General features: G+C 36.7%; 1 protein-coding gene across 1 annotated transcript in view; it reads left to right on the forward strand.

The window, feature by feature from the left end:
* Window positions 1-13,149, forward strand: part of Sarm (sterile alpha and armadillo motif) — a 406,159-nt gene that overhangs the window by 382,592 nt on the left and 10,418 nt on the right. Inside the window, exons 5-6 of the mRNA XM_069847647.1 lie at window positions 11,939-12,040; window positions 12,123-12,275. Of these exons, the coding sequence (XP_069703748.1) occupies window positions 11,939-12,040; window positions 12,123-12,275 (255 nt within the window). The remainder of the gene's footprint in view (window positions 1-11,938; window positions 12,041-12,122; window positions 12,276-13,149) is intronic.

Consider the following 13,149-nt stretch of genomic DNA (forward strand, 5'->3'; position numbering starts at 1 on the left):
GTTGAGGAGTGACAGTATGGGAGTTTCTGAGGGAAAAACTGTGCATAAACATAATGGGCCATATTCATACACATTTTTAGCGCGGGCTTCCGGTGGATGATCAGCGAAACTAACGTTTTTCATGTTCATAAACCAATGTTAGCGATATGAATAATTTGTCCCTCCTCTGGCAAAGTCGAGGCTAGTTTAGCACGCTCGTAGCGGGGCTAGCGAAATGTCTATGAATAGCACCCTAAATGTCTTATTCTCAGTGGTTTTGGAGAAAACCAATCGAAACCACGAGAAACGGAAACAGTGCAGGTGACAGTAAATTCAGAGATCGTTACCTGTATGTTGTGTTTAATTGTCCATTTCTCTTTACATAACGTGTTAAAAATGTCACCGTCAACCTTGATGCACTTTGCAGCTCATGTAGTCAGATACCGTGTTGCTAATTTGAGCTGGTTCGAACATTCCAATGATCACAAGCATTTAAAACGCGATCAAGCAATTTCTCCCTTGTATCCATTTTACGTGTGTAGACTTCGCTCTTTAGCCATTCCCCACAAACAGTAATCTAGTGGTGTAAAGTCGGGTGACATCAGTGGCCAAGAAATTACCACTGCGACCTATCCATCACCCAGGATAGGTTTCATTGAGGTTCTGGATCACTGGCCATCTGCGTCTGCATCAATCAATGTGAGCAATTATGCAGAGGAAGGAAAAGAGACATGACTATTATTTTCAAATATCTGTTTCTCGAAACCGTTGAGAATAAGACATGTTTCTATAATGTTTTTCATTCAGAATAGCTCATAATATCACCCCTCAACGTATGGTTCTTTCCTCAATCATCCAGTATAATTTTAATTAATGGCCATGCGTATAGCAAAGTAGGACTTTAATAAATCTACTACACTTCATTACTGTAAGTTGGCAAACCGCATATCATTGAGGTATTTGTGAAACTGCGATGTTGAAGTTGTTGTTGGTGGAGCAGTTCCTGGAAGACCTGGTTTTGTGGAAGTCTCAAATCGATTTAACGACGGCTTTTGTGAGCAGTTTTTATTGCATCGTATATCACCCTGCTTTCCGCCTTTTTGACGACTGTTGTTTCCAGCTGTGTCCGTGGGTGGAAGGTAATTCCGGAAAGTAAATCTGGGCCAAGGTGACGTGGAAATGAAATACATCGCGAGAGGGCGGAGGACGTCGGTGCTTCCTCTTCAGATGTGATCGATAGCAAGACGACGCTCCGGGCGGGCGCCTCGCCGCCGCTGCTGCTGCTTCAGTTCCACATTGTCGCCACTGCAGTGCGAAATGGTCGGTCCGTCCAACAGGATGTAATGCGAGCCCAACAGTTTTACTGAAGTGTGATATAAGTCAGTTTATATTCTGGCTTCCATCATCGTATATATACGAAGTTTATTCGTGTGCCAGGCTCAGTTGCGACATCAGCGCGTCGTGTATCGGATGGGCCACTTGCTTGTGAGAGTTGTTAGCAAACTTCGCAACAATGTGCGGCGTAGGCCTACTTTGTTCCAGGTACGTTTGGGCGTGTCACAGTGTTGTGTGTGAATGATCAAAGCAAATCAGCTCGTGAGATGCTCGTATTACATGGACGCTTTGTGCTTGTGGAAAATTAAATCTCGAAAGTTCTTCAATATTTGCTCGACAACCCACATTGAATGCGAATTTATGGTGCCTACATTTGCAAAAATAATGGCGGACAACATTGTTGCGTGCTCTTAAAGTTACAAATCTTCATTCCACAGGCACATAATGTTTATTAAATATTTATTTATTTATCTAATGGCTAGTACATGATATTTACTATCATTGACTGAGGGAAAAACAAGAAAGTGGTGAACAAAACTACGGATTAAGTAATTAAAAACATTCGGGCTTTGGCTTCCCAGTAGCGGTCAACTTCCTTGGATGTTTATTAAATATACTACGCTACATTTTAACAACAATGTATTTTTATACATTGGTTATTAAACGATGACATATCACCTACTAGGTTATTTGGCGTCCATAGAATTGGTGGTAACGAAATGGTACGCCGCCACGGTGGTCTAGTGGCCAGGGCGCTGGACATATAAGCTTAAGCGTGTGGATCCGGGTTCAATCCCCGGCGTACCTCCGATTTATAAGTTGTTTTGGGCAAACCCGTGGTCCAGATAACACAGGGGTTTATTTCCGGTAAGTTCCAATTCCTCTATGGCATCACAACAAACCTCCACCATCAGCTCATCTCATCGCGGTTGTAGCGTAGACCAGCCTGCTATGGCTCATCCTGGGCAACGACTCTGTCGGTGAATTAGTATAAACAACTGGTTTCATATTATACGAAGCGTAGGTAAATGACGAACAGTCAAATACACGCCGTTTGTAAAAAAATGGATTTAGTGAAGTGAGAGCTAGAATTCACCATAGATTACCTGACATTCGTCTTACAGTTGGGGAAAATTTGGGGGGGGGAAACCAACCAAGTAATCTGTACAAGCGGGAATCGAACCCACGCCCGAACGCAACTGGCGACTGACCTAAACTATAATGACATAATATAAATAGTGTTTATGCAATGTAAGTGGTTTTCCCAGTGGTCTGCGTTTGGGTGGTGGTACTTTCAAAACTTTGCTCTCAAAATTTTGTTTTCTTCTAGAGTTCTTACTACATACCCTATCAGCCAGCTTTGATTTTTGCAATTGCACGACCAATGCGTCGGGACTTTTAAATTGCTCGTTCTGTATGTTGGATTCCCTGAGAATCTGTCTTCGTTTGTCAGTCATCTCCATTCTGAACTAACTAGTTCATGTACCGCACCAGATATTCTTCTCAAAATTTTACGTTAAATTTTCTTCAGTTTCTGTTCTTCTCTCTTCGTAATTTCCCAGACTTCAGAAACATAAGCCAATATAGGAGCAATCAGCGGCTTGTACAGTACTTGTTTACAGTATGTGGAATATATCTTTTCTTGAAATTAATTTACTTTTCGAAAAAGGCTTGTACAGACAAGGTTAGGCTTACGATGGCATTTTGTTATTAATTTAATAGCGAAGGGCTTTCATAGTTTGGAAAGCTGCTGCTGCTGCTGCTGATGATGATGATGATGATGATGATGATGATGACTATGATGATGATATTATAAATAAATAAAATATATTATTCTTAATATAATAATTTGTTGTATAAGTATTGTAGACGGTAGCTTTTCCAATATCAGCATCAGTATTACCAACCATTCTAAAATATGTCCCAGAACGCCGAAGGGTGATTCATCCTCTATAAGGGAAATGAAATCTGAAGAGGCTCTGCCTGTACGCGCGTGTAGCAGCTTGTTTTTCCGAAGTGATGCGTCATTGAAAGGTGTTTCAGACGCCATTGGAATGTGGGTGGGGGGACACCTTGCACATTTTATGGTTATTCTCGAACTTAAAATATAAAGCCAAAATGACTCAAACTTTTCAAATTGATATTAAACCTGCTTTGAGTTTTGCATGAATGCAACATTGATTTAAATTTTGACTTCCAGATTATTCTACTTTAGCCTTCTAGTTGCGTACATAACAGTGACGGGCTTAACTGGTTAGCACTTCTTCATTCCCTGCGCAGAAGTGTGTAGTCGAATCTCGTTTCAGAACATCTTCACTATGTAGCTTACTCTTTACTTTTGTTATTGATATACTATGCACCTAGCTCTTAACTTTCTTTTAGCAATTATTTCATTGCATGTTGTATGCTATGCATAAACCTACATATTATTATTAATATTATAGATTAATTAATTTGTCCTACAGAATAATATCTATAATATTGACAATTAATTTTTCTCCTGAAATATTAATTGTCAATATTACAGATATTATTCTGTAGGACAAATTAATTAATCTATAATATTCTCATAGCTGCAGTGCATATGTGCACTTAACTGCGGAATCCCGGCCAAACAAGTCACTCAGCTGAGTGCGCTCCTAATATAATGGCAGTTGACATTGGACATATACGTCAACATATATGCCGAACTTGGAGGGAAACATTGAAGGAGGAAGTTTCGATCCCTGCTGTGGATTGAATTCGGCGTAGCTCAGTGGTCAGAGCGCTTGGTACGTAGAACCAAGGACCCGGGTTCGATCCCCGGCTCCGGAGCGAATTTTTCTCCTCAAAATATTAATAAACCTACATGTCCATGTTTCAGTTTGTTTAATCGTAATTAAATTCCATAATCTCTTATTAGTTTTTGTTTCGTATTTATGTCGAGCACAACTAATTAATCAGTACTGATATCTACTTATAATTATATGCATTACTAGTAATAATATACTCCTCTAAAAAAAAAAAAAAAAAGCAAGATACAATGAAAGGGATTGCCTATCCTGATAAAATTCGACCCCCGAATGTCCCGCCTCAAATTGAAAACCTGTCGTCGTCGCTATTTAAATCTGAAGTAAGGATAGAAGGTGGATTTATCAGGTGTTCTTGCGTTGATATTTTGACGGAATTTTATTTACTTTATATCTCGACTAGGTCATAAACTAATGGCTGGAATATTTTAGCCAATTTTATAATATGAATTTCACAACGCTTTTATCGCTGATGATATTGTTATGGCTGCATCGGAAGACAGTCTCCGAAACTTGTTACATAAATTACAAATGACAGCATCAATATATAATCTGACAATATCTATGAAAAAGATAAAGATTTTAGATTGTCAAGGCAAAGACTTGTTAAAAAGGAAGATAACAGTTAACATTAACAATACTGAACAGGTCAGAGATGTTAAATGTAGGATTGGACCTACAAAGGAAACTCCAACATTTTAATTATATATGTTGTACTATAGAAAGGATTATTTTAAGCAAAACTAAGAAAGAACAACCTTAACATTTTATAAAGTTTTAGCAATTGAGTCAGAATGTTGGACATAACAATGTCAGAAACATAAAATTGAGATCATCAAGATGCAATTTTTGAGGGAGGTTGCAGGATACAAAAGAACAGATGAACAGCGCAGTGCAGATATCAGGAGGGTGCTGGGTATATTCAATTTAAACGATAAGATAGAAGAATACCAGAACAAATATTAGCCTTTATCCATGTCCTACGAATGCTAGACTACCGTATCCCCAAGAAGTTGTTAAACATGCTGGCTTCACGTCCACATACTTAAGCAGAGGTGAATGATCATCCAGCCAATGCGGGATTAACGTGTGATTAGCACGATGATCCCCCCAGCTATAGATCGTTAGCGAAACCGGTTTTCGGTAGTTACTTTAGCTTCCCAAATTCACCACGTTGCTGAGTGGGCAGTTGAGCACAGTTTCTGTACACAGACCGAAACTTAATGAGAAAATTTATTCCCCTATTCAGTAAGCTAGGTCAAAGCATGACGCATTGAACCACGTAGCTACGGCGAAGGACAGTTAATTGATAGGCTACACAAACTGAATTTAAAACTGAAGCCTTCCTTGCATGTAGCAATTATAATCTCGTTTCGACTTTGATCTCACTCGAATGAAGATAGCATTCAAGCGCGGACTACGCACAACATGCGAACCAAATAATTCGACAGCACTTTGCGTATGTCTGCAGCAAGAACAGGAATAATAAAGTTATATGTAGTAACGCCTAAAGTAACCTACTTTTGCAATGTGGATTAGTCTGTATAGGAATTCCTCCTGTTTACTGCAGTGCGGATTCCTTTGCATTGATTTTTGTACAAGTTTCTCAGTCACATTCAGTATGTAGTGTTCGGCGAGTCGTGTTCTATGTAGGGGCCTAAATAGTATCAAAATTATATGCTTTCACCGTGAATGTGTTCAGAAGCAGACTTTTGGGTATTCCACTGTTCCAACGATTCGGAACTACCTACAGGTTTCATCAGGGAAAAGTAGGTATTTACTCACAAGGAAGGCTCACCAAGTGATAATGGATTTTCGCAACAATTTTTCCACCATAAATTCCGTTAGAAATAAGAAACCTCCATATAAATTTCTACATCCGGAGAAAGCCTAGTTTTCGAGGTATGATTTTTTCAAATTCTTCAATCCAGAGTTATGACAACTAATGCAAACAGTGCTATGCTACACGTGTGTGTGTGTGTGTGCGTGCGTGCGTGCGTGCGGCGCGTGCGCGTGCGCGTGCGTGTGCGTGCGTTTGTATTTTTTTAACAATCTGTTTCTTCCTCTTCAAATCTGGGTCTACACCAGACCTCGACCTATTTAAAATTAATAAATTTAAAGGAAATCAATGCAAAAATAATAATAAATATTCACGCGAATAACCCAAAGAACAAGAATAAATACCAGAATAATATATACCATGTATTATTAACAGTAATATACCTCTTTTTGGTTTCGGTTAAAAATAAGGATAATATTTGTGAAGGCACGTAAGTTGATTGCGAAGACTGGCGACTGCTTGAAACCATCTGTGTGTCTTCTGTTTCTTCCTCCGAAACTCTTCCATCATCACTTAATAGTTGTAAATCTTGTTCAATATCGAAATCAACTGACTCTGCTTGGACAAAATAATCAATTATTCCTGAAAACGAAGAATTATATTTTAAAGAATTCAAACCCGGAATAAAAATATCAATATCTATTTATTATAACAACAGAGATTTTGCTCTTACCTTCGTATACCTTTTTATTCACTGGTGTTGGTTTTCTGTTATGATATACACCTATTAACAGATTTATAACATTTATAGGATTAATTCTCATCATTAAACTGAAAAGTCTAATCGCAAAACAAGGGTGTTCCACGGCACTCAAGAGAAATGCAACTTCTTAGTAATTGCAATGGAGATACGAGTATATGGATGTCAAGCGATTATTTTGAAAAACCATATCTCGAAAACTAGGCCCTCTCCGGATGTATAAATTTATAAGGAGGTTTCTTATTTCATATTGAGAGAAAATCGTTGTGAAAATCCATTATCACTTGGTGAACCTTCCTTGTCAGTTGTTTGAAGTAGCCATATATAGCGAGCCCAAGCAAATAGGTGGCTCTTTGGTCGTACTTTTTTGCTCTGATGATGGAGCATTAATTTCCAGGACACGGTGGAATAGGCTTACCCAAAAATCTACATCTGAGAACAAAACATTTTCAGTGGAAACTGAATATGCACATGTAGAGTGATGTGCTGAATGGACCGCTCGCTTGTGGGCTGTTTACTTTATATCCGATCACAGTAGGGCCAATTACCAATGAAAAATTCGATATTTATGTATATAGGAACCATTTTTCCTAACTTACTTTATAAGGAGCGGCGTTCCGCGGTCTTAGCAAAAGCAATTGTACGCCAATTTTTCTCTTTTAAACGCGAGAATTCGTCTAAAACTCACGTGCGTCTTGAGCTACGAATGATGTCACACGAACAAGAAACAAAACTTGGAAAGTTTTTACACATTTGTAAGATAAATCACTTGCTGTGCTTAATTACTTTTCAAGTTATGTATGAAATCACGAACATACAGTATAGGTATTCAATAACTCTGGGCGACCTGTGTGTAGTGGGTTCACGTAAGGTTATTTTCTAAAAAGTTAATATGACCGTTTTTCAATTTTGCCAGATATCACTAATGTAGGTGAAATCACAATGCTATAGTCCGGATCAGCTTACTTAATACCCCAAGGGTGAAACCTATCCATTTTTCCACTATTACTACATATGCTAGTGGACTATAGTGATTTTCTAGCTCTAAGGTTGAATTTTCTTTTACCAACTTCGTTTCGAATTTAGGGTACTGACAAATACTACAACTGGCAGTTATTTTCTAACTGTTATGTTGGCAGCAATGATTTCGGTTTACAGTAAAGCAAACTGATGAAAATGCAAGTAAGTAAATACATTTTTAGGTTAGGTCTCATGAATCGTAAACTCTTTAGTCAAAGCAATAAATTTAATGTTGTCAGACAAAATAAATTGTAATATTAGATCATACTAATCCTAATCACCAAGATAATATGCGAGAAGTCCAGGAGGAAAATATACTATTTCATAAATAAATTATTGAGCCATTTAGGAAACACCTCGCTGCATAAAGATGAGATGTGGTAAATAAGCAAGACATTGTTATTGTTAACACTATATTATTAATTATTATTATTATTATTATTATTATTATTATTATTATTATTATTATTATTATTATTATTATTATTTCAGTACGTAACATTGTGATTTTACCCTCTTTGGTGATATCTGGTATTAGTAGGCAACACAGAAGAGACTGCCAAATTAGACTTTTAGGAACTACTCTTACATGATCTTCACTATATGTACTGAAACTATAATATTTATTTATTGGTAATAGGTAGAAAATTGATAGGGTATAAATTAGATCCGAACTATACAGTTCTAACAATAAATTGATGGTATTTTCTTTATGGGTCACTATATTGTTGTATCTGTAAATACTGGGGTGTGTGTAGGCCTGTGTGCCTGCGTGCAAAGAACACATTGTTCAATATTGCGGCGCGGCTGCAGTATCGGAACTTTATTTTTGTTGTGAGTTATGGACGGGCAACGGGCAGGTTGAGCGCAGATACTCTTGGCATGTGGGAGGAGACACTCGAGAAGTATTTGGCACGCTCCTCGCGCATGGCAGTGCCTGCAGCCCTCAGAACAGCTGTGAAGGACACGGCAGAGTTTAAGGGTTGGGATAAACATAGAGTAAATATAACTCAGTCCGCCATGTTGCGCGGTGCAGACGCGAGGCGATGTCCGGCCAAGGCGCACCGTGGCCCGTGCGTCGTGGCACGTACCGCAACACCATCTGGTGGGATAGAGGCAGAAGCAAAACCAAACGGCACCGGGTGAGTTTCAGAGTTAACGCAAATTTTCTGGGAATTTTTTATACCATTTTTATTCCGCTACGTCGCATCGGAATGCCCTTCCGCTATATTTAGCGACAAGAAACCTGGAGGCCTTACGACGTCCTTGCATTCGTAATCTGTTCTAACAGGAGTCCTGCCATATGACCTCGATTTGCATGAGATTGCTCCTAGACCCCATGTTGAATTCCTCTCAGCATGTTGGCTCATGGAATTTGAATACAGTAGTTTGATTCTACAGCGCTATTTACCTTCACAAAAATACTTGGAGAGGGGAGTGAGGAGTTTTGAGATTGCTGTACTGAGACCTTTTTTGGATTAATATTTTTGATAACGTTTTCCTCTTTCCTTGTAACCATCCATACACATGAACCTTCGATTTTATCCGTCTCTCGGACTATCTAATCTATCTCATCTATTCTAATCTTATCAATCTAATCTAATCCGTCTGTCTAAATATAATTAATCTAATCTATCTTTATCTTTACGTATAAAGATTAATTTTTGGTCCTAACTATTGTTATCTCTTTCTTTATCGTTCTTAGTTCCTTTCATTCATTCATTCATTCATTTCTTTCTTTCTTTCTTTCTCATGTAGACCTTTTCACAGCTTTGTGAATGGTTATCTCAATAATATTATCACAATCTTACAAATTAAAATTTTGAAATACTTCAGCTAGATCCTCTGACATCGATGCAGCATATTGCATATACTTTTCAATTGTTGGCTTTGTTGATAAGTCTTAAATTGTAATTTGGCAAAACAAGACGAGATAAATAATTAGCGCAATTATTGTCATTCCGTTGTACTTTATTTTCAAATTTCAGAATAATCTATAAATTCATGACAGCATTGTAATGTGTGCGTCAACGACTTTGAACATGAATGCTGCAGATTGACCGTAGTGTAGGATTTGAGAACATTTCCTTCCTTATTTCTCCAACATCATTTCAGGTTCACAATTCTGTCATATCGACAGCTTTTGTGTTGAATAACATAACTTTACTTGGGAACATGGCCGAACTGGTCTCCGTGAAGGAGAAATTAATCCTGATAACACATGACAACTTTTATGGTATGGGATAAACAATTAGGATACTTAATCAAGTTAAGGGTTAAAGAAAACTCTTGTTTTATGAAAATGTTTAATATTGTTAAGTATAACAGACACATAAGTAGACTTCATATATTTCAGTTGTGACATTGGAGATAAAACGTTCTAATACAACACGGAGAGTCTCATAATAACCAGCACACACTACTTGGGAGATCTAATAATATTATGTTCCCAACGCACACTCCTTTCTAATTATTCATATCTGACCACCTGTGATGAGTAAGTCTAATATGACCATCTCGTGTCGTGCAGAATTGAGTACGATAACACAGTGAAGCTGAGCAGCAGCAGTGCCAACTTCACGGGAAGTAAAAATCCCACATGTGAAATTATGAAGAGAATGATGTGCTGTTAGTAGGACAAATATTTTGGATAATTTCGGCCCAGATTTAAAGTAGACATAGACTCTATTTTTGTTGTTGTTTAGTCAACTGTCCAAAGATAGGTTTGAACCTCATAACTCATAAGTGACACCAATACACCAATAAAGCACCACTAATGAGGCAACTAGGTCAGGAAGTAATAGGGTAGTTTACATAATTATTATGTAATAGCAAAATTAATAATAATAATAATAATAATAATAATAATAGACTCCAATTTTATGTCCTAAATTGAGTTCTGCTTCAAGACCCATATCTTTTGCTGGCGATGTAAACACACTTAAAATAACATACTGTGCATAATTCTGTAATGAAAATTCTATGGTGTTTTGTAAAAAGGGAGCTATCAACAAAATGAGGAGATCTAAAAAAATGTTTAAAATCCATCATTTCATAAAATGTGTTACTTTATCTCAGTATTTCCACTATTTTTTTTTCATACAATCAAGGAAATGAGTCGATGACGAAATGATTTATAACTGTTTATTAATGTAATGCGACAAAATTGTTGATAATAACCTTCTTACAAAGCACTATCGAAACATGGATTAATATTCTGGGGCAATTCATCTTAAATACAATAAATAATATTAAAAATATTCAATCTTATGACTTATCAATTTAATGTTAACATTTGTTAATACATGTTAAATATAAATAATGTACAAACATTTTCGCCTTTTACGGCATTATCAGATACAATTTGCTTCTACGATATCTAAATTACATAGTGGAATTTTTTTTTCTCTTTTAGTACATCATTAACATTATTTATTGTATTTGATAACTGACTTATCTAAAAACAAAACATGAACTACTGTAAACTTATCTTAAGCTAAACTTACTTTTGTTTTACAAAAGAAAGTTATAAGGATTTTGACAGATGTGTATAATGGCCAACATGTAAAAAGATTTTCCAAAATTTAGAAATCTTTACCTTAACTTGTGAGTACATTCTTTCCCTGGTGATGTTTTTGTATACGGTATGTTAAAACAAGATCATTTTAGTACTAATCAGAACATTCATAATTTTAATAAATAACACAAATCAGTCCTCCATCTACTCATTGTTAGTCTCAGATGTTACGAAAAAGGATGTATTAAATCTTCTATGTACTGCCTAATTTCCTTAAAGCTTTGAAGGGTCAAGAGAAAAGGTTGAAAACAGAATTAAAATTTCTTCATACCTTCTACTCATCAGATGAATTGCTTGTTTTTAAATTGAATGATATTGCTTGCTATGTATTGTACATTTTTGTATAACTTTCGACTTGCTACATATCTCAAACTTACAATTCTGATGGAAGAGATATGGAATACATTAAATTAAATTAAAAAAAGAAAAAAAGAAAAATAGACTAATGGTCTGTAAAATTCCAAAGTATTTTATTCAGTGAAGAGTAAAGAAAAGAGTTAATAAGCTTCTGAACCAAGGAGAATGATTATCTCAGACATAACACAAATTTCGTCATGCAGTGCATTTCATCAAACAGAGGCTTGTTTATGTATAATATAGCTCACAGCATCATTCAAAGGCGATGACTTGCATTGAAAACTTGTTAATTATTGAGGAAAATATGGAGTAGAAGTGTTAATTGTTGTTCGTTTGCACAGGAGCAGAGATCACTGAAGGCAGGCGAAATAACCCAGCAGGAGAGTCAGAACGTGTCTGCGTCCAGCATGAAGCTGCACACTGAGACCTTCACTGCGGAAAAGGTAAAGAAAAGTTTGGTAATTTTGTTTGATTTGATTCTGCTGTAGTTAGATTGATCTAAACTTTATTAAATTGTTTGTGTAGAAAGCAATGGCAGCTCAGCAACAGCGGCAGACTGTGACCTCGACAGGCATCTTCAACCATGAGAAACATGTGGCAGCATCCTCACAGTCCAACATCACCATCACAGCGAAGGGTGTGTGCACCAAGTCTTCTACAATTTCAGCAGCTGCGCAGGTACTAACACTAATTTACTTTATAACCTACAACATATACAGTAGACCATCCATTTTGAATCTTGCGTATATTACTTTTAACAGTTGAATATAAGTAATTGATTAACTAGCGGACTTACTCGTGTTAATTATGTAAGTCTGTACGGCTTACAGCTGTTTCGGTGCTTCATCATACCATCCTCAGAGCCTACTAGATCTCGGCGTCATCTCGAACAGGCAGAGAAGTTCGAGATGACGCCGAGATGTAGTAGGCTCTGAGGATGGTGTGATGAAGCACCGAAACAGCTGTGAGCCGCACAGACTTACATAATTAACACGAGTAAGTCCTCTAGTTAATCAATTACTTATACAGTAGACCCTCGTTAACTCTAGAATGCTACCGGAGTGACATCCGTCACCCCACAAAGACCTGCCATATCTTTAGATGGCTTTCAACAGCACTCAAATCACAGGTATTCGTTCACTACTTACAAGCAAACATTCTGATGGGGGCAGATAAAAAAGTTAAATTTTTTCTTCAACCAGATTAATAATGTCAAATGAAGTGTTGATATAAATTTTTGATAAATAAGAACTCTTACTGTATTAACTAATTTCTGTGCACATCCAGAAACAAAATTTGGGCCACCTGAATTTTCCAAGTTCCAGTTATACTGATTTAACATATATCCTTGTATTTTTATTGTAAATCCTAATATTTTAATTGTGTCATATATAGAGTTTTTTTTATTGTAAGCCAGAAGAGTCTTTTTAAATTCCTTGTAGAATACCATGTGTTATTAATTATACTTTGCATAAGCATACAATTTTGACATGAGCAAAATGTTCTCGGTATTAAAAAGTATTTAAAATATACAGTAGATCTTTCATTAAGA

Source organism: Periplaneta americana, chromosome 15 (genome assembly GCF_040183065.1).
Source record: "Periplaneta americana isolate PAMFEO1 chromosome 15, P.americana_PAMFEO1_priV1, whole genome shotgun sequence".
In the NCBI taxonomy this organism is placed as follows: domain Eukaryota; kingdom Metazoa; phylum Arthropoda; class Insecta; order Blattodea; family Blattidae; genus Periplaneta; species Periplaneta americana.